The 24,897-nt window shown below is 43.5% G+C and overlaps 1 protein-coding gene and 1 long non-coding RNA gene across 2 annotated transcripts in view; one reads left to right on the top strand and one right to left on the bottom strand.

Annotated features, from left to right (window-relative positions):
• LOC132540822 (uncharacterized) overlaps window positions 1–24,897 on the top strand; it is a 478,519-nt gene that overhangs the window by 76,348 nt on the left and 377,274 nt on the right. The gene's annotated exons all lie outside the window — the stretch shown is intronic.
• Window positions 19,240–21,370, bottom strand: TAL2 (TAL bHLH transcription factor 2). Its single transcript, XM_060199057.1, has 2 exons — window positions 21,204–21,370; window positions 19,240–20,209 (listed from the first exon to the last, which is right to left on the bottom strand). The coding sequence occupies exon 2, from the start codon at window positions 20,202–20,204 to the stop codon at window positions 19,884–19,886; it is 321 nt and encodes a 106-aa protein (XP_060055040.1). The 5' UTR covers window positions 20,205–20,209; window positions 21,204–21,370; the 3' UTR covers window positions 19,240–19,883.

The raw sequence follows: 24,897 nt of genomic DNA on the forward strand, positions 1-24,897 counted from the left end.
CACACTCACTCATAGTAGAGAGCTAATAATGAGCCCAAGAGGGTTGGGCAGTGGCACATGCAGTTGAGTACACACATCAACACATCATCTTGCTCAAGGGCCTTGGTTCAAGCCCCAGGCCCACCTGTAACAGAGGACACTTCACAGGTGGTGAAACAGTGCCACGGTTGTCTGTCTTTCCCTCTCTCTTTCTCTCTCTCTCTCTCTCTCCCTCTCTCTCTCTAGCCCTCTTCCCTCTCAGTTTTTCTCTGTCTCTGCCAAAAAAAAAAAAAAAAAAAAGGAAAAAAGGTCACCAGGAATGGTAGACTCATCGTGAAATCACCAAATCCCAGTGATAACCCTGGTGACAATTAACAAAATAAATAAGAAATAAAATGAAAGTGAGCTAGAGTTTATCAAGAGCACTAGTCTAGACACATCCAGCTGGGCAATTCTGAATTCATAAGGAAGGGGCTTTCTCCACATCCGTTCTTGTGAAATGTTAACATTACATAGAATTCTACTCAAACCCAATAGAATAGAGTAGTTGACTGGCTGTGTCTGCTGTGAGGTAGCATGCTGGGCTAGGGCAGGAAACAGTAGATTCAAAATCATAAACCCAGTTTGATAAATAGAGGATTCTTCCTGGACTAGCCATGTAACATTTCTTCTCCTCCTTCTCCTCCTTCTCCTCCTTCTCCTCCTTCTCCTTCTCCTTCTCCTTCTCCTTCTCCTTCTCCTTCTTCTTCTTCTTCCCCTTCTACTTCTTCTTCTCCTCCTCCTTCTTGACCTTCTTCTTCTCCTTCTTCTTCTTTTTCTCCTTCCCCTTCTACTTCTTCTTCTTCTTCTCCTTCCACTTTTTCTCCTTCCTCCTCTTCTCCTTCTCCTTCTCCTTCTTTTTCCCCTTTTCTTCTCCTCCTCCTCCTCCTCCTCCTCCTCCTCTTCCTTCTCCTCCTCCTTCTTCTTCTTTTTGCCTCCAGGGCTATCACTGAGGCTTGGTGCCTGCATTATGAATCCTCTGCTCCTGGAGGCTATTTTTTCCCATTTTTGTCCTTTTTGTTTATCATTGTTGGTATTATTATTGTTGTTCTTGCTGTCATTGTTGCTGGATAGGACAGAAAGAAATCGAGAGAGGAGGGGAAGACAGAGAGAGGGAGACACCTGTAGACCAGCTTCACTGCCTGTGATCAACCCCGCGGCAGGTGGGGACCCAGGGGCCCTAACTGGGATCTTCTTGCTGGTCCTTGAGCTTCACGCCTTGTGCTTAACTGACTGCACTACTGCCCAGCCCACGCCTTATAACATTTCTAAGTGTCAGTTTCAGTGCATGAAAATAACATTTTTTTTACTTGTCTTGGTCCTTTATGAAGATTAAGTTATAAATCTTAATAAAAGAGAAGGTTTTATATGAATATTCATTGTTTGTTTTTTTTTTAAAAATCACCTGTGGATAGAAGAATCTGTGATGCCCTATCACAGGTGAGCAGATAAGGGTGATGTGGAATAAGTACACAGAGGCACCCCAGCTATGCAGAAGGATGAAGTGGTGCACGCCTGGTGACATGCTCACATTGCATTGCACAAGGACCCAGCTTCCAGCTTCTGGTCCCCACCTGCAGGAGAAAGCTTCACGAGTTGTGATCAGAGACTGCAGGTGCCTCTCTCCCTCCCTCTCTCCCCTCCCATCTCGATTTCACTCTCTCTCTCCCCAATAATAACGACATAAAAATATTAAAAGTAAAGGATGGATTCTTTCTATTTGTAACAATGGTAAAAATGCAGAAGGTCCTGCTAAATGAAATAAGTCAAGGGGGAAGCCATAAACCTGGTGATTTAACTCTCATGTGTGAGATACACAGAAACAAAGCAAGGAGTGTCGGGTTAAGTGCATGTGGCGCAAAGCGCAAGGACCAGTGTAAGGATCCCGGAGTCGCTTCACAGGCCGTGAAGCAGGTCTGCAAGTGTCTATCTTTCTCTCCCCGTCTCTGTCTTCCCCTTCTCTCTCTATTTCTCTCTATCCTACCCAATAGCAAAATCAATGGTAACAATGACAGCAAGGGCAACAAAATGGGAAAAATAAATAAATAAAATATTAAAAAAAGAAAGAAAGAAAGAAAGGAAGGAAGGAAGGAAGAAAGAAAGATAGAAAGGGGACAAATACAACCTGACAGAACTGAAATGAGGTGGGGGTGAGGGACAGGGTGAGGAAGTAGAGGGAACCTAGTAGGCTGAGGTGGGGGGTAGTGATGGGCATGGTACAATTACATAATGACGTGTTTGAAGAAGTATGAACCCAAAACATATAGTCTTATTAATCAACATTACCTAAAACATAAAAGTGTTTTTTCTTTTTCTCATCATCAGGGCTTCCTCACTCCAAGTTGATTTTTTTTTCAGCTAAAAAAGTGTGTGTGTGTGTGTGTGTGTGTGTGTGTGTGAGAGAGAGAGAGAGAGAGAGAGAGAGAGAGAAGAATCAAAGCACTGATGCTTCTTCTAGTGCAGAGAGAGCCAGGCCCAAACCTGAGCCATGCCCAGGGCAAAGCAGATACATCTCCAGATAAACTTCCTCGTCTATCCAAGACAAATCCACGTTAAGGGCCCATGAATGGCTCTTTGGGGGGGCCCATGGCACTCAGGGGATCTCCATGGATGATGGAATGGTGCATTGGTGTCTCTCCCTTTATCTGAAATAAAAAGAATAAAGTAGTTGTTCCTAAGAGCAGGTATAAAGAACAAGGTTGAAGCGCAGATGTAGCAAATATATATATGGAAGATGACTGGTAGATTCAGAAAACGCAAGAGGAGGAAGAATAAATAGAGGCATTTCAATCACCTCATTAAGTGATTTCTGTACCTAGAATGATTTTAACTCTGTAGTTTTCATTTCTGTAGCTAGAATAACTTTCCTGGCATGAGTGTAAGTCGTGATGGTCTCTGGAAAACTATGAGAACTCCAAAGTGCCATCCTGTTCAAGTGTATCACCTTGCTTTGTACTGAAATTTACATATTGATTCTCCCAGACAGTCGATGTGAGTAAGTTGAGAAGGAAGGCGTGAAGGCAGCTTGCTTTATCACTTTTTTTCGTATTTATTTATTTATTCTCTTTTGTTGCCTTGTTTTATTGTTGTAGTTATTGATGTCCTCGTTGTTGGACAGGACAGAGAGAAATGGATAGAGAAAGGGAAAACGGGGGGGGGGGTAGAGAAAGACAGACACCTGCAGACCTGCTTCACCGCCTGTGAAGCGACTCCCCTGCAGGTGGGGAGCCGGGGGCTCGAACCCGGATCCTTATGCCGGTCCTTGCGCTTCGCACCAAGTGCGCTTAAACCGCTGCGCTACCGCCCAACTCCCATACTTTATCACCTTATCGAGGGAAAGCCAACCTTGTTCTCGTGGTGCCTACCGTGCCTTCACTGTGCTGACTTTTCGGAACACGGCAGCTTCAGGACACTAAACTGTCCAGAGTCCTGTGGGCTTCCCGCAGGAGCAGCTTTGTGTACTTCGACACAGGACGCATTCTCCTTTTCAGAGCTTTCTTTTGGGAGGCAGGTTGACTGACAAAGTCGTCTCTCTCTTCCTGGCCTTAGCCCCTAAACAGTTCTGCTGTTTAGGCTTGAGGAGTAAGAATTAGCATAATCCGATTAGATTCACTGCTGAGGGGGGGCAGTTTGGGGCTGAAAAGCAAAGCAAAGTGTTTCACAAAAGAAGGGAGCCTGGAGCTCGGAAGGGGAGGGGTAACAATTGCTCCTGAGCTGTGAGCCTGAAAGCTTTGCACCTGCGCAGACCCTCTCGTAAATAAGGACTCTCAGATGGTATTAAACGGGGACTGAGGAGTCTGGGGGAGCTGAGGGAGGTAAACCAGGGGGGAAGAGAAAGGCAAGACTGGCGGCTCTGCATGCCATTAATTGATTCGTCTGGATTGGCAGAGCAAGGCTGCTGACAGAAGAGAAAGCCTATTTGATTCCTACTCAGCATTAAGAGTGGGTCAGCCTCATAATCTGCTCTATCAAGATAAGCATTTTTTTTTTAAATAGAATCTCTGCAAGAGACTGATAAGGTTTTTTTCTTGTGGGGAACAAAGTTCATTGGGTGTTTGATTTTAGAACTTTCTGAATTGGGCTTCTGTATCTTTCCTTTGTTTCTGAAAAAGAAAAAAGAAGAAGAACAAGAAGAAGGAGACAGGGAAAGAGAAGAAGAAGAAAAAGTTAGGTGATAGTTGTTTTAGGCCTTGAGCCTTTGTGTACTCAGGTGTAACAAAAAAGAAGGAAATTCAAAATAGTCCATGTGTTGTAATAGGTGAAGCCAGGGAGAAATTTTGATCAACTGTACCTTTTCCTGCTTTTGACAGTTTATCACTCTTGTTTTCACTGTTTTGAGAACTAAAAGAGGGATTCTGTGAAGTACATTATGAATTTCAAGTAGGTGATTTTTCTCTTGATAATATGGTACCAGGAAGTGAAGTCAGGGCTTCATGCTTGCAGGGTGAAGTGTTTGCTCTTTCCCCTGAACTCAAGTAGATATAGTCTCTTCTTCTTCCAAGTGAGTAAGATTTTTCCCTCAAAAGATGAAGAAATCCTGAGGCAGACAAACATCGATTCTTGAGACCAAATGCAATTGTGTCAGGCTGTGAGAGTCTTAGAAGGTATTGAAATGTGTCTAACAGCCCAGAATGAAATGGAAGCCTTGGTTTATGACATGATTACACCCAAGACCACGTAATAATGAAGGCTTGCTTCTGCTGGTACATCTTCCAAAATGTCACTCAACTTGAGTTAACCGCTGAGAGGAATGAAGCCTCCATCACATCCTTGTTCAAATTTATTACTGTATCAACTAACTTTTCTGGGAACAAGAATACTGTTTCTTCCTCCTTCCTTCCCTCTCTCCTTCCCTTTCATCCTTTCTCTTTCCCCTCTTTTATTGTTTTCCTTTTATTATTCCTCTCATTCCCTAGGTGCAATATCTCTTTCACAGAAGACTTCTGTTGTTAGAAGCAGAAAGCATAGACAAATTAGCCTGGCCTATGCTGAAAGACAGACATAAATTGGAGTCAAGCTTTAACTTTAATCACGACAATATTCAGCAACACAAACACGTGTGCCCACACGCACACACATGCACATACGATTTCTTGACTCACAAATCTAAGAGATGGGCCCTTCAATTCTAAGATTTCACTTTACAGAAAGATTATTTATTTATTGGGGGATTAATGGTTTACAGTCAACAGTAAATACAATAGTTGGTATATGCATAACATTTCTCAGTTTTCCAAACAATACAACCTCCACTAGGTCCTCCTCTGCCATCATGTTCCAGGACCTCCCCCCTCAACCCAGAGTCTTTTACTTTGGTATAATACACTAACTCCAGTCCAAGTTCTGCTTAGTGTTTTCCCTTCTGACCTTGCTTTTCAACTTCTATGAGTGAGATCATCCCATATTCAACCTTTTGCTTCTGACTCATCTCACTTAACAAGATTCCTTCAAACTCATTCCAAGATGGGGTAAAGAAGGTGAAGTCACTGTTTCTAATAGCTGAGTAGTATTCCATTGTGTATATAGACCATAACTTTCTCAGTCACTCATCTGTTGTTGGACACCTGGGTTGCTTCCAGGTTTTGGTTATTACAAATTGTGCTGCTATGAACATAGGTGTCCACAGATCTTTTTGGATGGGTGTGTTGGGTTCCTTAGGATATATCCCCAGGAGAGAAATTGCAGGGTCATAGAGTAGGTCCACTTCTAGCCTTCTGAGAGTTCTCCAGACTGAGGCTGGACTAATTGACATTCCCACCAGCAGTGCAGGAGTGTTCCTTTGTCCCCACAACCTTTCCAGTATTTGCTGCTGCTACCCTTCCCGATATATGACGTTCTCACAGGAGTGAAGTGGTATCTCATTGTTGTCTCTAGCTGCATCTTTCTTTACAGAAAGAATTTTAACTGAGTTCAAAGAGACAAAAAACTTCCTAGTTAAGGAGACCTTTCTAACTCTGAATCAGAATCCAGAACCATAAAACTGATAACTCAAACTACATAAAATTAAATTTTTACTCGTAAGGAAATACTATCAACATCATATGACAAATGAAAATTTGAGGGAAAATATTTCACAGTTCAATCACAGAAAAAAAAGGTTTGATCTCCTTGATATAGAGAGAACTTTTAGAAATTGGAAAGAAAAGCCAAAGACGAGAGCAGATAAAAAGACAAGGACCATCTACAATCCACAGAGATGCCTCACACACACACAAGGTCACCCTCATTCATAGAAAGGAAAATGCAAATCCAACCCACACTGAGATCACATGAACTCTCAGACTGGCAAGTATCCCAGGAATTGTCAACATACTCTGTGTGTATGCAAAGAAGCCTCCCATCCACTGCAACTAAGAAAGTACTTCTGGGAGTCCGGCGGTAGCGCAGCAGGTTAAACGCACGTGGCGCAAAGCTCAGGGACCATAAGGATCCTGCTTCCAGCCCCCCCCCCACAGGCTCCCCACCTGCAGAGTAATCACTTCACAGGCAGTGAAGCAGGTCAGCAGGTGTCTATCTTTCTCTCCCCCCTCTGTCTTCCCCTCCTCTCTCCATCTCTCTCGGTCCTATCTAACAACGGCTACAACAATAAAAACAACAAAAGGGAATATATATATATATATATATGAAAGAAAGCACTTCTATAGATATACCTGCAAGCCTGGAAAATCGTGTGCATTGAATGCTATTCATTGCAGCACTGCTAGTATTAACAAAGATGGGAAACATTCCACATCTCTCAAAAACTACTGGCTAACTGGCAAAAAGAAAGAAAGAAAGAAAGAAAGAAAGAAAGAAAGAAAGAAAGAAAGAAAGAAAGGAAGGAAGGAAGGAAGGAAGAAAGAAAGAAAGAATAGATGCTGATGTTTAAAAGAAAAAGTGTTCAAACTTTATTCTGGGGTTTAATAACTGGTTTGGATACAATAAATGACAGACACTCAGTGGTTTAGCAACTGGGAGAAAGTCTAAACTCGTCCCATAAAGAAAGGATTACAAATGTTGGATAAGGGCAAGAGACTAGCTCACTTAAATGATGTCAGGTTTTTGTTTGTTTTGTTTTGTTTTTGACAATCCTTAGATTCCCACATTGATATGATGGGCCTAGACCTCTAATAGATCCCTCTCTCCACCATCACTGGTCACTTCCGTCAGGAACAGCATCACAAGCCCTCTTGTGGGCCTCTCCAAGAGTTTGCCCTCACTGTAGAGCAGCAATGGTGGGGACTCCCCACTCTCTGAAGGGAGGCTGGGTCAACCTGCTCTGCCCCTTGAGGAAGATGGGTCCTGAAATGAGAGCAGCCTAGACTGTTCCCAGCTGTAACCATGGACTGTGAGCTCAGACTGACAGGGACTCAGAAGGCACACAGGCTTCTGTGCTAAATATGAATAAATATGGGCCCTGGATCAGGTGGATGGGGTAAATAGTTAATTGTGTTTATATATTTTCTTCAAGTTTGGGAGAAACTCACTGCCCTAATCCAGCTTTCAAGTTCTACTCTGTACTCTGACACCATCCTCCCAGACAATATTTCTCCCCCTGCATATTAACTATCAAGCTCAAGCAAAAATTACTAAAGTCATAGGCTCTGAGGAACATACCTAAAATAGACTTTCTACTTTCTATCCATCCTAAAATCCCTATTCTCATCTGCTCTATTCCTATTTTATGGCTCTGGTTTATTAAACATTTTGTCCTACTTTGTACCTTACTGTCTTTCAGTCACCAAGTTGCAGATATTACCATGATTCCAGCCTAACTTCCCTGGGCAGACTACCTCACCAGTGTATCACGATCTCTTTATAATAGGTCCCTAGATAATTACTTGGTTCCAGGAGTCTGAATACAAGGAATACGCCTATCAGTTTACTTGTTTAACTTGTCCAGAAGAGCAGTTCAAGAGTTTGCTTCATTAGTTTACCAGGGAATTGAGTTCTGAAAATTAAATTCTTAGAGTAAATGTTATTTGGTGGGTAGTAAACCTAACACTTAATGTAAAAAATTAGTTCTCTTGAAAAGCTCTTTGGGATAAGTGATTAGCCATAAAAGAGAAAACAGAAAGCTTCCAAGTGCATAGTGAAGTGTCACAGTCATGGAAGTACAAGTGTGAACCAACTCTGACCCCTGGCTTCCTGCAATCCTACTCACGCCTTGGTATTCCCTCTGTTAACACCTGCCACTTTAAGTCTCTCACAGTGCCATTTGCACTGCCACTGGACTTTCAGATTACCTCCCTATCTTTGCCCTTTTTATTTCAGGATGTGACTTTCAAGCAACCTTTGACCTGAGGGTCAGCAGTTAAGCTGTCCATTCTCCTAGACCCCTTTCATCTTACGCCTTCATCAAGACAAAGCCTATTGTGCACACATACATATTTTGGCATCTGAAACCATCATTAGGCGATGAAACTTTTTTAAACAAGAGCAATGCTAAATGGAAATTATGAGAAAAGTGACATGAAAGATAGTCATTAGAGTTTGGATTTCTCAGGGAAACAGCCAGTTCAAGTTTCATTTCAAAACCATCTTTTGTGGGAGAATGGGGAGAAAGTCTCTCTTTCAAGTATTTACTTATTTATTTTAATTATCTTTATAAAAAGATAGAGACAGTCAGAAATAGAGAGGAAAAGGGAGGGAGAGAAACAGAGAGACACCTACAGCCCTGCTTCACCACTGGCAAAGCTTTCCCCCTGCAGGTGGGGACCAGCGGCTCAAACCCGGGTCCTTATGCACTGTAACATGTGCTCTCAACCAGGTGTGCCACCACCCGGCCCCTTTCAAGTATTTATGTATGTGTGTATGTACGCATGCATGTGTGTATGTATGTATGCATGCATGCATGCATGTGTGTGTGTATGTATGTAGTTAATGAGTGTGAACCTGAGAGACCCATGCACTCCTCCAGGATGTGCGGTACTGGGGGTCCCAGCTGGAGCATCAGGAATGCAAGTCCTTATCACTGAGTTGCTTCCCTGGCTATTCAAAGGCAGTCGACATAGTTTTCTCATTTTGAAGGTGAGGTCATTTGTAGGGCTATGTAATAATTAGATCTTAGAAACTGCTACTCTCCTCAGAGAGATATTAAATTTGTTTGGGATCAGAGACAGAATACAGATACATTAGCAATGAAGTGACAGAAATCAAGATCATGAAGTACATAATGGGATTCTTTTTTGTTTTATAAAAATATATATGTATATATATATATATATATATATATATATATACTTATTCCCTTTTGTCGCCCTTGTTTTATTGTCGTAGTTGTTGTTGTTGTCATCGTTGTTGGATAGGACAGAGAGAAATGGAGAGAGGAGAGGAAGACAGAGGGGGAGAGAAAGAGGGACCTGCAGACCTGCTTCACCGTTTGTGAAGCGACTTCGCTGCAGGTGGGGAGCCAGGGGCTTGAACTGGGGTCCTTATGCTGGTCCTTGTGCTTTGTGCGACATGCGCTTAACCCACTGCGCTGCCGCAGGACTCCCATTTTTTTCTTTACTTAATTGGATAAAGAAATTGAGGAGCCAGGTGGTGGTGCACCTGGTTGAGCGCACATGCATAAGGGCATGGGTTCAAGCCCCTGGACCCCACTCGCAGGGGGAAAACTTTGCAAGTGGTGAAGCAGGGCTGCAGGTGTCTCTCTGTCTCTCTCTGTCTTCCCCTTCCCTATTGATTCCTGGCTGTCTCTAACCAATAAATAAATAAAGATAATTTTTTTAAAAAAAGGAAATTGAAAGGGAAGAAGGGGAGACAGGAAGAGAGACACATGTAGCACTGCTTTACTGCTTGCGAAATTCCCCTACAGATGGGGAGCAGGGGCTTGAACCCTGGTCCTGGAGCACGGTAACATGTGCGCTCAACTAGGTGTGCCCATATAGGCACTCTAAGAAACACGAGGCTCGAGAATCAGGCGGTAGCACAGCGGATTAAGTGCACATGGTGCTAAATGCAAAGATCGGCAGAAGGATCTTGGTTCGAGCCCCTGGCTCCCCACCTGTAGGGGGAGTCCCTTCACAGGTGGTGAAGCGGATCCGCAGGTGTCTTTCTCTCCCTCTCTGTCTCCCCCCCTCAATTTCTCTCTGTACTATACAGTAACAACAACAATAATAACAAGGGCAGCAAAAAATGGCCTCAGGAACAGTGGATTTGTAGTGCAGGCACTGAGATAACCCTTGAGGCAAAACAAAAACAAAAACCACGAGGCTAGATTAAGCAGCAGAAGACCAGAAGGACTTCGTGCGAGAAATGGTGTTTCAAGTGAGTCATGCTTTGTGGAAGAGGGTATCTGAAAACAGTTTCGAAGGACTTATGGGATCTGGTAAAGAGAGGTTGGAAAAAACACAAAAGGGGGCTGGCTGGGTGGTGGCACACCTGGTTGGGCATGTCTATCATAATGTACAAGGACCTGGCTGGGTTCAAGCCCCCATTCACTCACCACCTTCGGGGGAAAGCTTAGCCAGCAGTGAAGAAGTGTTGCAGATGTCTATGTCTCTCTCCCTCTGTATGTTTCCCTCTCCTCTTGATGTTTTTCTGTTTCTATCCCATAAACATAATAAGACATTTAAAGAGAAAAGAGCACAATGAGATTTATGCAAATCTATATTTACAGCAGCTAAGTCTGTAATAGCCTAAACCTGGAAACAATCCAGATGTCTAATGATAGTTAAGTGGATTAAAAAGTGTGGTAGGCTGGGAGTCGGGTGGTAGCGCAGTGGGTTAAGCACACGAGGCGCAAAGCACAAGGACCGGTGTAAGGATCCATGTTCGAGTCCCCGGCTCTCCACCTGCAGGGAAGTCACTCCACAGGCAGTGAAGCAGGTCTGCAGGTGTCTGTCTTTCTCTTTCCGTCTCTGTCTTCCCCTCCTCTCTCCATTTCTCTCTGTCCTGTCTAATGATGACATCAACAACAACCACAATAATAACTACAACAATAAAAAAAAAAAGGAGCAACAAAAGGGAAAATAAATTTAAAAAGAAAAGTGTGGTAGGTCTACACAATGGAATACTACTCAGCTGTAAGAAATGATGAAGTCTTCTCACGTTTCTTTTTCTCTTTCTTTTTAATTTCTTTATTGGGGGATTAATGTTTTACATTCAACAGTAAATACAATAGTTTGTACATGCATAACATTTCTCAGTTTTCCACATAACAATACAACCCCCACGAGGCCCTCAGTCATCCTTTTTGGACCTGTGCTCTCTTCTCACCCCCACCCCCACCCCCGTCTTACTTCAGTTCAGATGTCTTCTCAGGTTTCATATCTTGGACGGAACTTGAAAGCATAATGTTAAGTGAGATAAACAAACCCTGAGAAAGTCAAATATCAGATGTTCTCACTTATAGGTGGGACATAAGAAATCAGGAAATAAAAAGGAAACACAACGTTAAACTTGAACTGGGTATGGGGTATGGTAGCTGAGCCAAGGCCTCTGAGTTAGGGGAGACTGACAGGTACTGCGGGCCCCATGCACAAGGGTGAAGGGCAGCTTACTTGGTGGTGGGAGTGGCGTGCAGACACTCATCACATGGAGAAGAGAAACTGTACCAACCTGTCAACAAGGGTCCTGTAAACTGTTATTCCCCAAATAAAAGTATTTTTAAAAAGGATGTCAGGTTGAGTAGAATGAGTAAAAATGGAAATGCAGACAGATGAAGTTACAATTGTAAGATCAGAGGTTTTAAAAGAAATGATGTTACAATTTTAAGATCAGAGTTTTTTTGTTTTTTGTTTTTGATTGCTTAAAGAATAGGAAAGCTATCAAGGGAGAGGATGGGATACGGAGTTCTGGTGGTGGGAATTGTGTGGAGTTGTACCCCTCTTATACTATTTTGTCAGTGTTTCCTTTTTATACATAAATAATAAAAATAAAAATAAATAAGTATATATTTCCTTTTGTTGCCTTTGTTGTTTTATTGTTGTAGTTATTATTGTTGTCATTGTTGGATAGGACAGAGAGAAATGGAGAGAGGAGGGGAAGACAGAGAGGGGGAGAGAAAGATAGACACCTGCAGATCTGCTTCACCGCTTATGAAGCAACTCCCTTGCAGGTGGGGAGCCAGGGACTTGAACCAGCTGCACTATTGCCCAACTCCCTTGATCAGAGGTTTTAAAGAAATATTTGGGATGAGCAAGTTTCAGCAGTTTTATTAGCATGTAGTCATGTCTAGGAGACTGTGTAAGACATAGGGCAAGAACACCCATGTCCAGCAGAGAAGCAATTACAGAAGCCAGACCTTCCACCTTCTGCACCCATGATGACCCTGGGTCCATACTCCCAGAGGGGTAAAGAATAGGGAAGCTGGAGCTGGGTGGTGGTGCACCTGGTTAAGCACACGCATTACCATGTTCTGGCTCCTATGCTATTTAATATTTACATCAATGACCTCTCAGAAACTTCTTCAAGGAAGTTCATCTACGCCGATGACATCTGCTTTGCAACTCAGGCATCCAAGTTCGACATCCTCGAGGAAACATTCACGAAAGACATGTCTCTGATATCTGATGACTGTAAAAAATGGCGACTAATCCCTAGCACTGCAAAAACGGTATCATCTGTTTTCCATCTACACCATGCCTCGGCCTCGCGTGAGCTTAATGTGCAGCTTGGTGATACGAGAATCCGGCATGAAGCCCAGCCAGTCTATCTTGGCGTTACTCTCGATCGCACTCTGTCATTTCACGAACATCTCATAAAAACTGCAGCAAAGGTGGGCGCGAGGAATCACATCATTGCAAGACTGGCCAGCTCCTCATGGGGCGCGAGCGCTTCCACACTACGATCATCATCTCTGGCATTCTGCTATTCCACTGCAGAATACTGTGCCCCAGGATGGTTCCGTAGCCCCCATGTCCACTTGGTCGATTCCAAATTATATTCCTCCATGAGGATAATTTCTGGAACCATCCATTCCACCCCGGTTCCATGGCTGCCAGTTCTTAGCAACATCGCCCCACCAGATATTCGTCGGGATGCGGCATCATCTAAGTTCATTTCCCACGTCTACGCTCGACCGGACCTGCCAATCTACTCGGATATCTTCACCCACCCTGTCCAACGCTTGACGTCTCATCACCCAATCTGGTCCCCTACGCCTACACTGAACTTCTCTGTTCCAGACTCTTGGAAATAGAGTTGGCGGTCAGCTGAGGTAAAGAACAAACACCTCATCACAGACCCCTGCAAGCGTCAACCTGGCTTTGACCTAGCACGTTATGATTGGGCCCTCCTTAATCGCTATCGAACAGGCCATGGCCGGTGCCATCGCTGGGGAGCCAGAGACGACCCGAACTGCCCCTGCGGCTCCAGACAGACTATGACCCACATAGTCAACGACTGCCACCTCTCCAGATTCAAAGGAGGTCTCGAAACTTTACATCAGGCTCAACCTGACGCTGTCGACTGGCTACGGAAGAAGGGCAAATGCTAGAAGAAGAAGAAACATGCACAAGGACCTGGGTTCAACCCCCCTACCCCCACCTGCAGGGGGGAAAGCTTCAGGAGTGATCAGGTGACTGTTTCTCTTTCCCTCTCTACCTCCCTCTCCCCCTCTCAATTTTTCTCTGCTCTTTTCTTTTTATTACTTTTTAAAAAATTTATTGGATAGAAACAGCCAGAAATTGAGAGGAAGAGGGAGATAGAGAGGGAGAGAAGCAGAAAGATACCTGCAGCACTGCTTCATCATTTGTGAAGCTCTCCCCCTACAAGTGGGGATCAGGGGCTTGAACCCAGGTGTGAACACACATGACATAGTGTGAACCCTTGCACACTACATCATGTATGTTCAACCATGTGCACCACCACCTAGCTCCCTCTGGTTTTTGTTTGTTTGTTTGTTTTGTTTTCTGTCTGAGCCTGAAATCTGATATGCAGGTGGATCCTATTTATTGTCTGGGGAGATGATGTTATGGCTGGAAAAAGGACCAGAAAGCTGGATCAGGGAAGAGAGTAGTTCCCAAATATGGGAAAGGGGTATAAATATTGACTGTAAACCCCATCAATCTGATGTGATCTGGGGCCCATATTCAGCTTAGGAGCCTATGTGGCCTCTGCATCCCTGTAGATCTGAGCTCACAGTCTGTGGTCATGAGTAGGAACATTCCAGGCTGCCCCAATATCAGGACCCATCTTCCTCAGGTGTAGCATAGAGTATGTTGTCCAGTCTCCCTTTGGAGGATGGACAAAATTCTCTACTGTTATTGATCCAAGTTGAGGGCAAGGTCCTATGGGGCTCCACAAAGGGGTCTATTGTGTTATTCCTGCTAGGAATGACCAGTTACAATGGAGAGAGGGATTTATTCGAGGTCTAGGCCCATCATGTCTGTTTGGGTATTTCAGGACTCCCCGAATAGGGCCCCAGCTGATGGGGTGGCCTGATAGTGACTAAAGAGTCATCGTTAAAGTATGCCAGTCTCTTGCCCTTATTCAGCTTTTGCAGTTCTAGCTTTGGAGTGAGTGAGAGAACTGTAATGGGAAGTAGGTGAGGAGGGTATCTAAGTCTAAGTAGACACTATTTCATTATGAACTTTATACTGACTCACTACAGACTATCGTGCATTCTCTCTCTGTTCTATCAAATAAAATAAATAAAGTTAAAAAAAAAAAAACCTGAGGAGGCTGCGCAGTAGCACACCAGGTTAAGCACACATAATACTAAGCACAAGGCCCAGCACAAGGATCCAGGTTTGAGCCCCCAGCTCCCCACCTTCAGGGGGGACATTTCACACTCAGCAAAGTAGTTCTGCAGGTGTCTTTCTCTCTTCCTCTCTATCTCCCCTTCCTCTCTCAATTTCTTTCTGTCCTCTCCAATAAAATGGAAAAAATTGCCACTAGGAGTGTTGGATTCCTAGTGCTGGCACCAAGTCCCAGAGATAACCCTCAAGGCAAATAAATAAATAAACACACAAGCAAACTGATTAATAAAAAGAACAGAGAAACTTCTAACGAGGTGGATGGGATCTGGAACTCTGGTGGTGGGAACTGTGTGGAACTGTACCCCTGTTATCTTACCCTGTTATCTTGTTAATCATTATTAAATCACTAATAATAAATTTTAAAAAGCATAAAAGCTATAGGGCAGGATTCACTTGCGCCAGGCTGTAGAAGGCCTGGTTGACTGGTGTACAGCCTTTGTTCCCATCTCGTGAGTGAGACACTGATGTAAGGGGAGTCATTTGACCACAGCCTTGATCTGAGGACAATTAGGAAAAAGTGCAAGTGAAACAGAGACAGACAGAGAGACAAGGCCTGATCACAAACCAAGCAGTACTAGACCTTTTTTTTTTTTCCCTAAAGACAATGGAGGGATGGGGTCAAAGTCAGGATAGTGACTGAGATAATGAATGAATATGTATACAAGATTTATTGTTTTGTTTGTTTCTTAAGTTTTTAAATTTTTTAAAGACTTTTTAAAAAAATTTTATTTATTCCCATTTGTTGCCCTTGTTGTCTTATTGTTGTAGTTATTATTGTTGTTGTCGTCATTGTTGGATAGGACAGAGAGAAACGGAGAGAGGAGGGGAAGACAGAGAGGGGGAGAGAAAGACAGACACCTGCAGACCTGCTTCACCGCCTGTGAAGCGACTTCCCTGCAGGTGGGGAGCCGGGGTTCGAACCGGGATCCTTATGCCGGTCCTTGTGCTTTGCACCACCTGCGCTTAACCCGCTGCGCTACAGCCCGACTCCCGACTTTTTTTTTTTTTTAATGAATGAGACAGTTAAGAGAAAGAACCAGCCATCACTCTGGTACGTGTGCTGCCGGGGATCAAACTCAGGACCTCATGCTTGAGAACCCAGTGCTTTATCTACTGCACCACCTCTTGGATCATGGTTTACTGCTTTTAAAAGAATACGAGGACAGCTCCTTTTCTCAAATAATTTATTTTTTAATAAATTAACATTAAATAACAAATTACAAGCAATAGCTAAAGCCACAAACACAACCAATAAAAATCTTTGGTTGATATATTTAATCACATTTTACAAAGCACAATAATTCAATTATCAAGAGAAGGAGGTGTGAATATTATTGAATGTTATTAAAGCATGGTGAGCATAATACTAAGGTGCTTGTCCATTGTTCAATTCTAAAGCACTCGATGACTGAACAAAACTGGTTATGGAAAGTCTGGACACAAGAGTAGGACCCCCAGCAAGGAGTTCTGGGTTTTCCCCTAATTTCCTCTGCAAAGTCACTTTGGATCTGGTTTCTTAGAAAATAAGGAATAAAATGAACAAATCCAATGATCGATGTGCATCGGTGGGTCTATTTACACCCAATTTTTCTTTCTTACCTGGTTTATTGAAGTCTCCAAAGATGTCCATACTAAAACTTTTTTTTTTTTCAAATAACAAAGTAACGTCTATTAGACAGTCTTTCTAAACTTTTTGTTTGGCTTAACTGATCCACAAGGAGGTGTACTAATAGTGAACTGTAAGGTATCTGAAATACGAACTCTTATGCCAGACTCTTCAGGCCTTAGGTTTAGAACACCAAAGGAGACCAAAGAGTGGTTTTTACATTAGTTTCTAGTCTCATGACCTACTTCTAAGATATTGTTCCATGTGTGATGACAACTCCTTTTGACAGTCTTTTTAATCTAATAGTTTTTTTATATACAAAAATGCAGGCTTTCAAAAGAACTAATTTAAGAAGTGAACTACATAATGGAATACTCTAAATATTTATTAATTTGCCAAAGGGTTTCCTGCAGGGCCCCTTGAGATAATTATTCTCCCTATCCAAAGATAACAATCTCCAGGCTATGTTTCAGGAACACTGCTAGATTTGAGGCTAAGGGCCTCTGTGTACACAGTCTATGGCCCAAAAGGCAGAAAAATGCACTCGTTCTCAGAAAGGCTGTAAACCACTGTGTTCAGACAAGGAGGTCCTCTGTGACTTCCAAGGCAACGTGTTAAAATAAAGCTAATATGAACAGGCTGGCAAAAGTGTTATCCTGATCTAGAGCCAAGTGGCAGCACACGATGCCTGTTGTCCTACTGACAACTGACAACAATTTTTTTTAATTATCTTTATTTATTTATTGGATAGAGGCAGCCAGGAACTGAGAGGAGAGGAATATATATATATATATATATATATATATATATATATATAGAGAGAGAGAGAGAGAGAGAGAGAGAGAGAGAGAGAGAGAGGGACTTTCAGCCCTGCTTCACCACTCACAAAGCTTTCTCCCTGCAGGTGGGGACCGGAGGTTTGAACCCGGGGCTTTGTGCACTAAATGTGCTCAACCAGGTGCACCACCACCCCTCTGCCAACAATTGTTACCTAGTAATCCACAGACAGACTTAATTTCACATACACTCTGGAGACTGAAATGCACATATGGGGAGAATTCCTCCTGTCTCTGGGTTGATGTGAGCCTCAGGGACTGCTCTGTGTCCAACGCGAAGTTACTGAAGGCAATTTCAGAAAAGGACTTAGCGGGAAAATGTGTTGCTCCTGGAAGTACCCTGGGTCTCTGTAGCTACTAGTGTGACTGCTACATACAGCCTAATGCCCTGATTATATTAAATGAGTATGCCTCCAGGGTTATTGCTGGGGCTTGGTGCCTGCACTACAAATCCACTGCTCCTGGAGGCCATTTTCCCCCATTTTGTTGTCCTTGTTGTTTTATTTATTGTTATTGTTTTCATTGCTGTTGTTGTTGTACAGGACAGAGAGAAATAGAGACAGGAGGGGAGACAGAGAGGAGGAGAGAAAGATAGACACCTGCAGACCTGCTTCACCACCAGTGAAGCGACTCCCCTGCAGGTGGGGAGCTGGGGGCTCAAACCAAGATCCTTACACGGGTCCTTGTGCTTTGTACCATGTGCACCCAACCAGCTGCGCTACCGCCTAGCCCCCAATGAGTAAGATTTTTGAAGACACGTCATTACATTTCTTCCGATAACCAAACCAAAGAACCTTATTCCAACCCTTCATAAATCAAGTATCTTTTTTTCAAGTGTAGCAGGAAATTTAAGCTGTCCAATCGTGTGTATAGTGAAAACCCATAATTTTGAATGCATTGATTCAGAAGGTTTTAAGAAAGGAATGTACTGTCAAGAACTTTGGGGGTATAACATGTCTCAGAGACGATAAAAAAATGACATTATTTATATTCTGGGCTTGACTGAGAACCCAAATATCTTTTACAGGGACACATGGAACCAGAATCCTGCTTGATTCCCATTGTCTCACCAATCTGTGAATATCAGCCCTCTCAAACAAGATGGAACTAATGTCCCAGAGCAGGAAAAACAAATTACAAATTCATGGCCTCCTTAGAATCTGCTATTTCTATCCTGTTGTCTACTCTAAATCTTGTGTTTAAACTAGGCTCTCCACTAACTGGTAGTGTTTGCATTTTCTGAGGTACATTTGAATTTTGCAGGTCTTAAATCAGCAAGAACTCAGACTGAATTTAAAGTTATACCAGGCAGGGGGTAAATAGCATAACGGTTATGCAAAGAAACTCTCTTGCCTGAGGTTTCAAAGTCCCAGGTTCAATCCCCTGCACCACCATAAGCCAGATCTGAGCAGTGCTCTGGTAAGAAGTAATAATAATAATAATAAAATAAAGTTGCTATATCTGACATGTGAAATGAATTAATAACTTTTTTAAAATTTATTTTCCCTTTTGTTGCCCCTTTTTATTGTTGTTGTCATTATTATTGTTGTTGTTGTTAGACAGGACAAAGAGAAATGAAAAGAGGACGGGAAGACAGAGAGGGGGAGGAAGAGAAAGATAGACACCTGCAGACCTGCTTCACCACTTGTGAAGGGACTCCCCTGTAGGTAGGGAGCTGGGAGCTCAAACCAGGATCCTTATGCCAGTCCTTGCACTTCGCGCCACGTGCGCTTAACCTGCTGCGCTACCGCCCGACTCCCTGAATAACTTTTTTAACTAACTCTTCTTCATAAGAAAACTGCTAATGCATAAACTCTCCAGCCCTTCCCTTCCACAGACACAACCTCTGAGCAATAATAACACGGGAAGCACACCATAAGGACGCATCTGCTGAGATCTTTTCTTCAGGGCGGCTTTTCCACAAATCTCCAGCTGGGTTTTTACAAGGGTTACCTCTCCATGTGTCAACCGTAAGACTTACCTAGCTCAACCTTGCTCAAATAGACTTAATTTGTCGTCGAAAATAAACGTTAAAGCCTGTTAGGAGAGAAGCATTTGCCATGCAATCTTCTGAGATCCACTATGAGAAACTCTTTTCTTGGGAGTTGGGCGGTAGCGCAGCGGGTTAAGTGCACATGGCGCAAAGCGCAAGGACCGGTGTAAAGATCCGGGTTCAAACCCCTGGCTCCCCACCTGCAGGGGAGTTGCTTCACAAACAGTGAAGCAGGTCTGCAGGTGTCTATCTTTCTCTCCCCCTCTCTGTCTTTCTCTCCCCTCTCCATTTCTCTCTGTCCTATCCAACAACGATGACAACAGCAATAATAACTACAACAATAAAAAACAACAATGGCAACAAAAGGGAAATAAATAAATATAAAAGAAATAAAATTAAAAAGCTTTAAAAAAAAAGAAAAGAAAACTCTTTTCTTTAGAAGTGGAATTGAGCAAAATCATGATTTTTCAAACCAGTTTTTAAAGTGATTTTTTTCCCTCCCTAGACATCTTCTGCAGAAACTCCATGAATCAAATAAAATCAGATTGCTCTGTCTGGAGCCCCAGAGAAGCCAACTGCAAATTCACCTTCTTGGGGTCTTCTGTAGAGATTCTGCAGTTGTTCCTGAGCCAGCTCCAAGAAATTGAAGTCACACGACTCGTTAAATACTCAGCAAGCTAGCTCCGGGACATGCAGAAGGCAAGAATTCTGAACAGCACTGCTTTCAGAGATGAGAGAGGATCGCTTTAGGGAAGGTGACAGCTGGGGCCAGGTGAGGAAACCGGCAAGTCATCATCAAGCAGCGTCCTCTCTGGCAGGTGAGTCCCCTGGGGGAAGAGTCCCAGAAAGTTTCCCTGAGTTGTAGCTCCAGCTTGCTGTGAGCTCTGCTCCCCCAGGACCTTGACCAGGAAGTTGATATACCGCATTGCAAGGCGCAGTGTCTCATTCTTGCTCAGCTTCTTGTCTGGCGGGTGAGTGGGGATGAGTTTCCTCAGCTTGGCGAAAGCACGGTTGACATTCTGCTGTCTCCAGCGCTCCCTGGTATCTGTGAAGATCTTCCTGGTCATGTTTCCTGATTCAAGGGCCAAGACCTTGTGAGAAGTCTGGAGGATACAGAACTTGAGATGTTAGATCTTTCTATGCAGATTTGATATTATTTTTCCCTTTATTTAAAAAAAGTTTTATTGGGGAGTCGGGCTGTAGCGCAGCGGGTTAAGCACAGGTGGTGCAAAGCACAAGGACCAGCGTAAGGATCCCAGTTCAAGCCCCGGCTCCCCACCTGCAGGGGAGTCTCTTCACAAGCGGTGAAGCAGGTCTGCAGGTGTCTGTCTTTCTCTCTCCCTCTCTGTCTTCCCCCATCTCTCTCCATTTCTCTCTGTCCTATCCAACAACGACGACAACATCAACAACAACAATAATAACTACAACAACAATAAAAAACAAGGGCAACAAAAGGGAATAAATAAATAAAATAAATTTTAAAAGTTTTATTATACAGGGGTATAATTCCACACAGTTCCCACCACCAGAGTTCCATGCCCATCCCCTCCATTGGAAGCTTCCCTATTCTTTATCCCTCTGGGAATATGAACCAAAAATTCAGATTTTATTTAATTCATTTTTAAAAAAATTATTTATTTCCTTTTATTGCCCTTGTTGTTTTATTGTTGTAGTTATTATTGATGTTGTTGGATAGGTCAGAGAGAAATGGAGAGAGAAGGGAAAGACAGAGAGGGGGAGAGAAAGACAGACACCTGCAGACCTGCTTCTGCTGCCTGTAAAGCAACTCCCCTGCATGTGGGGAGCCGGGGGCTCGAACTGGGATCCTTACACTGGTCCTTGCGCTTTGCGCCACATGCACTTAACCCACTGTGCTACTGCCCAAATCCCCAGGTTTTATTTTTATACAGTACTAGGGAATGACCTCAGGAACTTGAACAAGCCATAGTGATAAAGGACCTCCTAGGACTTCTGGGAGGCGTGGCCATGGAATAAGTGCGACCCAATTACCTCTCCTCCCAAAGCAACAAATAAATACAAGAGACCCAACTGGAGTCATAACCTACAATGGAAGTTCTGCAGCCTCAGGTGGGTGCTCGCGTGCAGTTGGAGTGAAGAGGGGTGCAGGTGCGGGTGCGGGCTGAAGAGCAGCAGAGTCAGATCAGAGCTCTGGGCGGCTGGGCACTGAGCTGCGCCAGCTTGGCGATTTCACTTTAAGCACAGCAAGCAAGTAACATTGCACTTTAAGTGCAGCAAGCAAGTAACATTGTTCCTAGTGCCGGAGAAAAAGACAGGGTTTAAAACCTCTCAGTCTTTGACTTGGGGACTTTAATCTTCTGAATTCAAGGCAAGGACACAACATAAATCAGGGCATTTGTGACTGCAAGGCAACCCAAAGCTATCTCCCCCGCCCCCAACCCCGTCCCACCTTCTGCAGATCATACAATCATGAGAAACCCAGTGATCACAATAGCACCACCTGCTAGCCATCAATAACCAGCACAAAAAATGTGCAAGCAGAGAAAACAGGACTAAACAGCCTACTATACTTATCAGCCAGACAGAAATGAAACAGAGGAAATTCAAGGAATTACAGATTTAGAGAGACTCTCAGAGACAGACTACACAGAGATCATTATGAGGACTCTCCAAGAAATTAAGCAAGAATTAGAAAAGCGTGTTACTATGGAATTACAATGCATGAGAGAGGAACTTATAACAGAGATCACTAAGAATCATCAAATATTGACAGAAGAACTTCAGTCAGAGCTCCAGGGAGTAAAAGACATCCTACTGCAATCCATGCCCAGGTAGAAGGCTTAGGAGGCAGATCCACATATTCAGAAAAAATTATCTCCAGTCCAGACGATATAGCCAGGCCACTCTTTCAATTCAAAGATGAAGGAGAGGAATGATTCAGAAAGACTGAAGCAACTCTCTGTGAAATTGTAGACTCCATCAAAAGATCGAATATAAGAGTGACAGGTCTGTCTGAGGAGGAGGACAGGGCCAAAGACCCAGAGTCCATTTTCAGAGCAATTTTAGCTCAGCACTCCCCTCACTTAGGAAACCACCAGAACATTCTCATCCAAGAGGCAGAATGGTCACCCAGATTTATAAATACAAAAAGACCAACACCGAGGCACATTATTGTAAAACTATCGAAAGTCAACGACAAGGAAAAAAAATTTGCTGGCTGCTAGGGAAAGGAAAGGAAGTAGGGTTATCAATGGCTATCAGACAGAGAGGTGTCCTGAGGGTGGAGAGAAGATGGGTCAGGTATGATAACTTCTGGTAGCTTTTGAATAAGCAGACTATTTGCTTTAAAGACAAGGAAGTAAGCTATTTTATTGGGGATGCAGAGTCCCTGTGAGGCAGAGTCTGACAGGTGAAGCTGAGCCTGAAGGCCATTCTCTCCCATGCTCGGTCTCTGGTAGAGAGAGGGGCTGACAGGAAGACCGTGTTCCTCAGGCACCCATCTTTCAATGGGAGGTTCCATCCAGCTCAACCATATCCTCAGTTTCCCTACATGTGTCCTCTGTAGGAACCAAAGTATGGTTTTAGTTGGCTGGAGCAGACTGCTTTGTCACTACCATGCCCTGCCTCTACAAGACTCAGTCACCTAACTTATGGATGCATGGTGATAGCAGCAGACCCCATGTCTCATCTGATCTATTCTCATCTTTAGGTTCCTGATTATTAAACAAGTTGTCCTGCTTTCTATCTTAACGCTTTTCAGCCATCAAGTTGCAGATGCTACCATGACACCAACCTGACTTCCCTGGGCAGACGACCTCACCAATGGATCCTAGAACCCCATCTTCCCAGAGCTCTGCCCCACCAGGAAAGACAGAAACAGGATGGGGGTGTGGATCCACCTACCAACACCTATGTCCAGTGGAGTAGCAGTTACAGAAGCCAGACCTCCCACCTTCTGCACCTCATAATGATCCTGCGTCCATACTCCCAGAGGGATAAAGAACAGGGAAGTTTCCAACGGAGGGGATGGGACATGAAGTTCTGGTGGTGGGACTTATGTGGAATTGTACCCCTCTTATCCCACAGTCTTGTCAATCATTATTAAATTTTTAAAAATTTAAAAAAATAAAAGAATCAGTCACCAATGACAGCATCCAAGTCATAGTTAAGAGCACAGGTTCCAGAACCCTGTCAGCCATTACACTGCCATCACTCCTTTTAGCTGGGTGGCCCTGGGGAATCTCTGTAGCCTCTTTGTGCTTCAAATGCCTCCCAAGTGAAGGACAACTCAGGACCTTGTAAGGACATAGGAAAGACTACATGTACAACACCTCAGCCCAGAGTCTGGTGCACAGTAAGTGCTCAGTAAATCATTACAATCCAGATTGCTATAAATAAATGGTAAAAGTTCATTGCAGGGTGCTGGCACCCCAGGCAGAACACATATATGTTGTAATTCATAAGGACCCAGGTTCAAACTCCTAAGCCTCATCTACACTTTCACAAGCAGGGAAGCAGTGCTGCAGGTCTCTCACTTGCTCTCTCTCTCTCTCTCTCTGCCTCTCTGTCTCCCTCTTCCCTCTCAATTTCTCTCCATCTCTATTCAAAACTAAACATTTTTTAAAATTTCTATTTTTTAAAAATCTTTTTATCTTTATTTATTGGATAGAGACAGGCAGAGATCAAGAGGGGTTAGAGGAGAGAGAGAGAGAGACACTTGCAATACTGCTTCACCACTCACAAAGCTTTTCCCCTGCAGGTGAGGACTGGAGGCTTGAACCAGGATCCTTGCACACTGTAACTTGTGTGTTCAACTAAGTGCACCACCCAACCCTGATTTTTTTTTTTTAATTCACTAAAAAAAAGGCTCATTGCAAAGCATGGGTGAAGCACACACTCTACCAGGCAAGCCATCTCCTTAAGCCTATATTCATTGTAAATTTTCATTTTTTTTCCTAATAAAGAAGTGGCAATGAAGTGGAAAATATTTAAGTTTAAAAGGTTTATTAATTTTCTTTGTCTTTTTTATTTATTTATTTATTTTCCCTTTTGTTGCCCTTGTTTTATCATTGTTGTGGTTATTATTGTTGTTATTGATGTCGTTGTTGGATAGGACAGAGAGAAATGGAGAGAGGAGGGGAAGACAGAGGGGGAGAGAAAGACAGACACCTGCAGACCTGCTTCACCGCCTGTGAAGCGACTCTCCTGTAGGTGGGGGAGCCGGGGCTCGAAACAGGTTCCTTTACGCTGGTCCTTTCGCTTTGCGCTATGTGTGCTTAACCCACTGCACTATGACCCAACTCCTCTTTTTGTTTGGTTTGTTTGTTTGTTTCATGTTGTAAGACCCTTTGGAGACACTAATGTAGAAATATGTGTAGACAAATATCTCTAAGGATTCAGGCCAAAATGCCCACAGTATTTCCATAGAGCAGTAATAGTCGGTTGGGAGAAAAATAGAAAAAGGGAGCTTGTATTATATTTGATTGACTCTGGTGTAATTTAACATTTTTATAATATAAAAAGTATTCGGTGTTATTTGCTTCATAATATTAAACAATCAAGAAAGTTAATGGGCTTTAAAGCAGAAACACTTGATAGATAGAGGGGTAGTTCAGTAGAAAGGCCAGGCAGCGGCACAGCTGGTTAAGTACATAAACTACGGTGCGCAAGGGCCCGGGTTCAAGCCCCTGGTCCCCACCTGCAGGGGGGACGTTTCACGAGTGGTGACGCAGGGCCGCAGGGGTCTCTCTTTTGTCTCCTCCTCCCTTCTTAATTTTTCCT

Source organism: Erinaceus europaeus, chromosome 10, assembly GCF_950295315.1.
Source record: "Erinaceus europaeus chromosome 10, mEriEur2.1, whole genome shotgun sequence".
In the NCBI taxonomy this organism is placed as follows: domain Eukaryota; kingdom Metazoa; phylum Chordata; class Mammalia; order Eulipotyphla; family Erinaceidae; genus Erinaceus; species Erinaceus europaeus.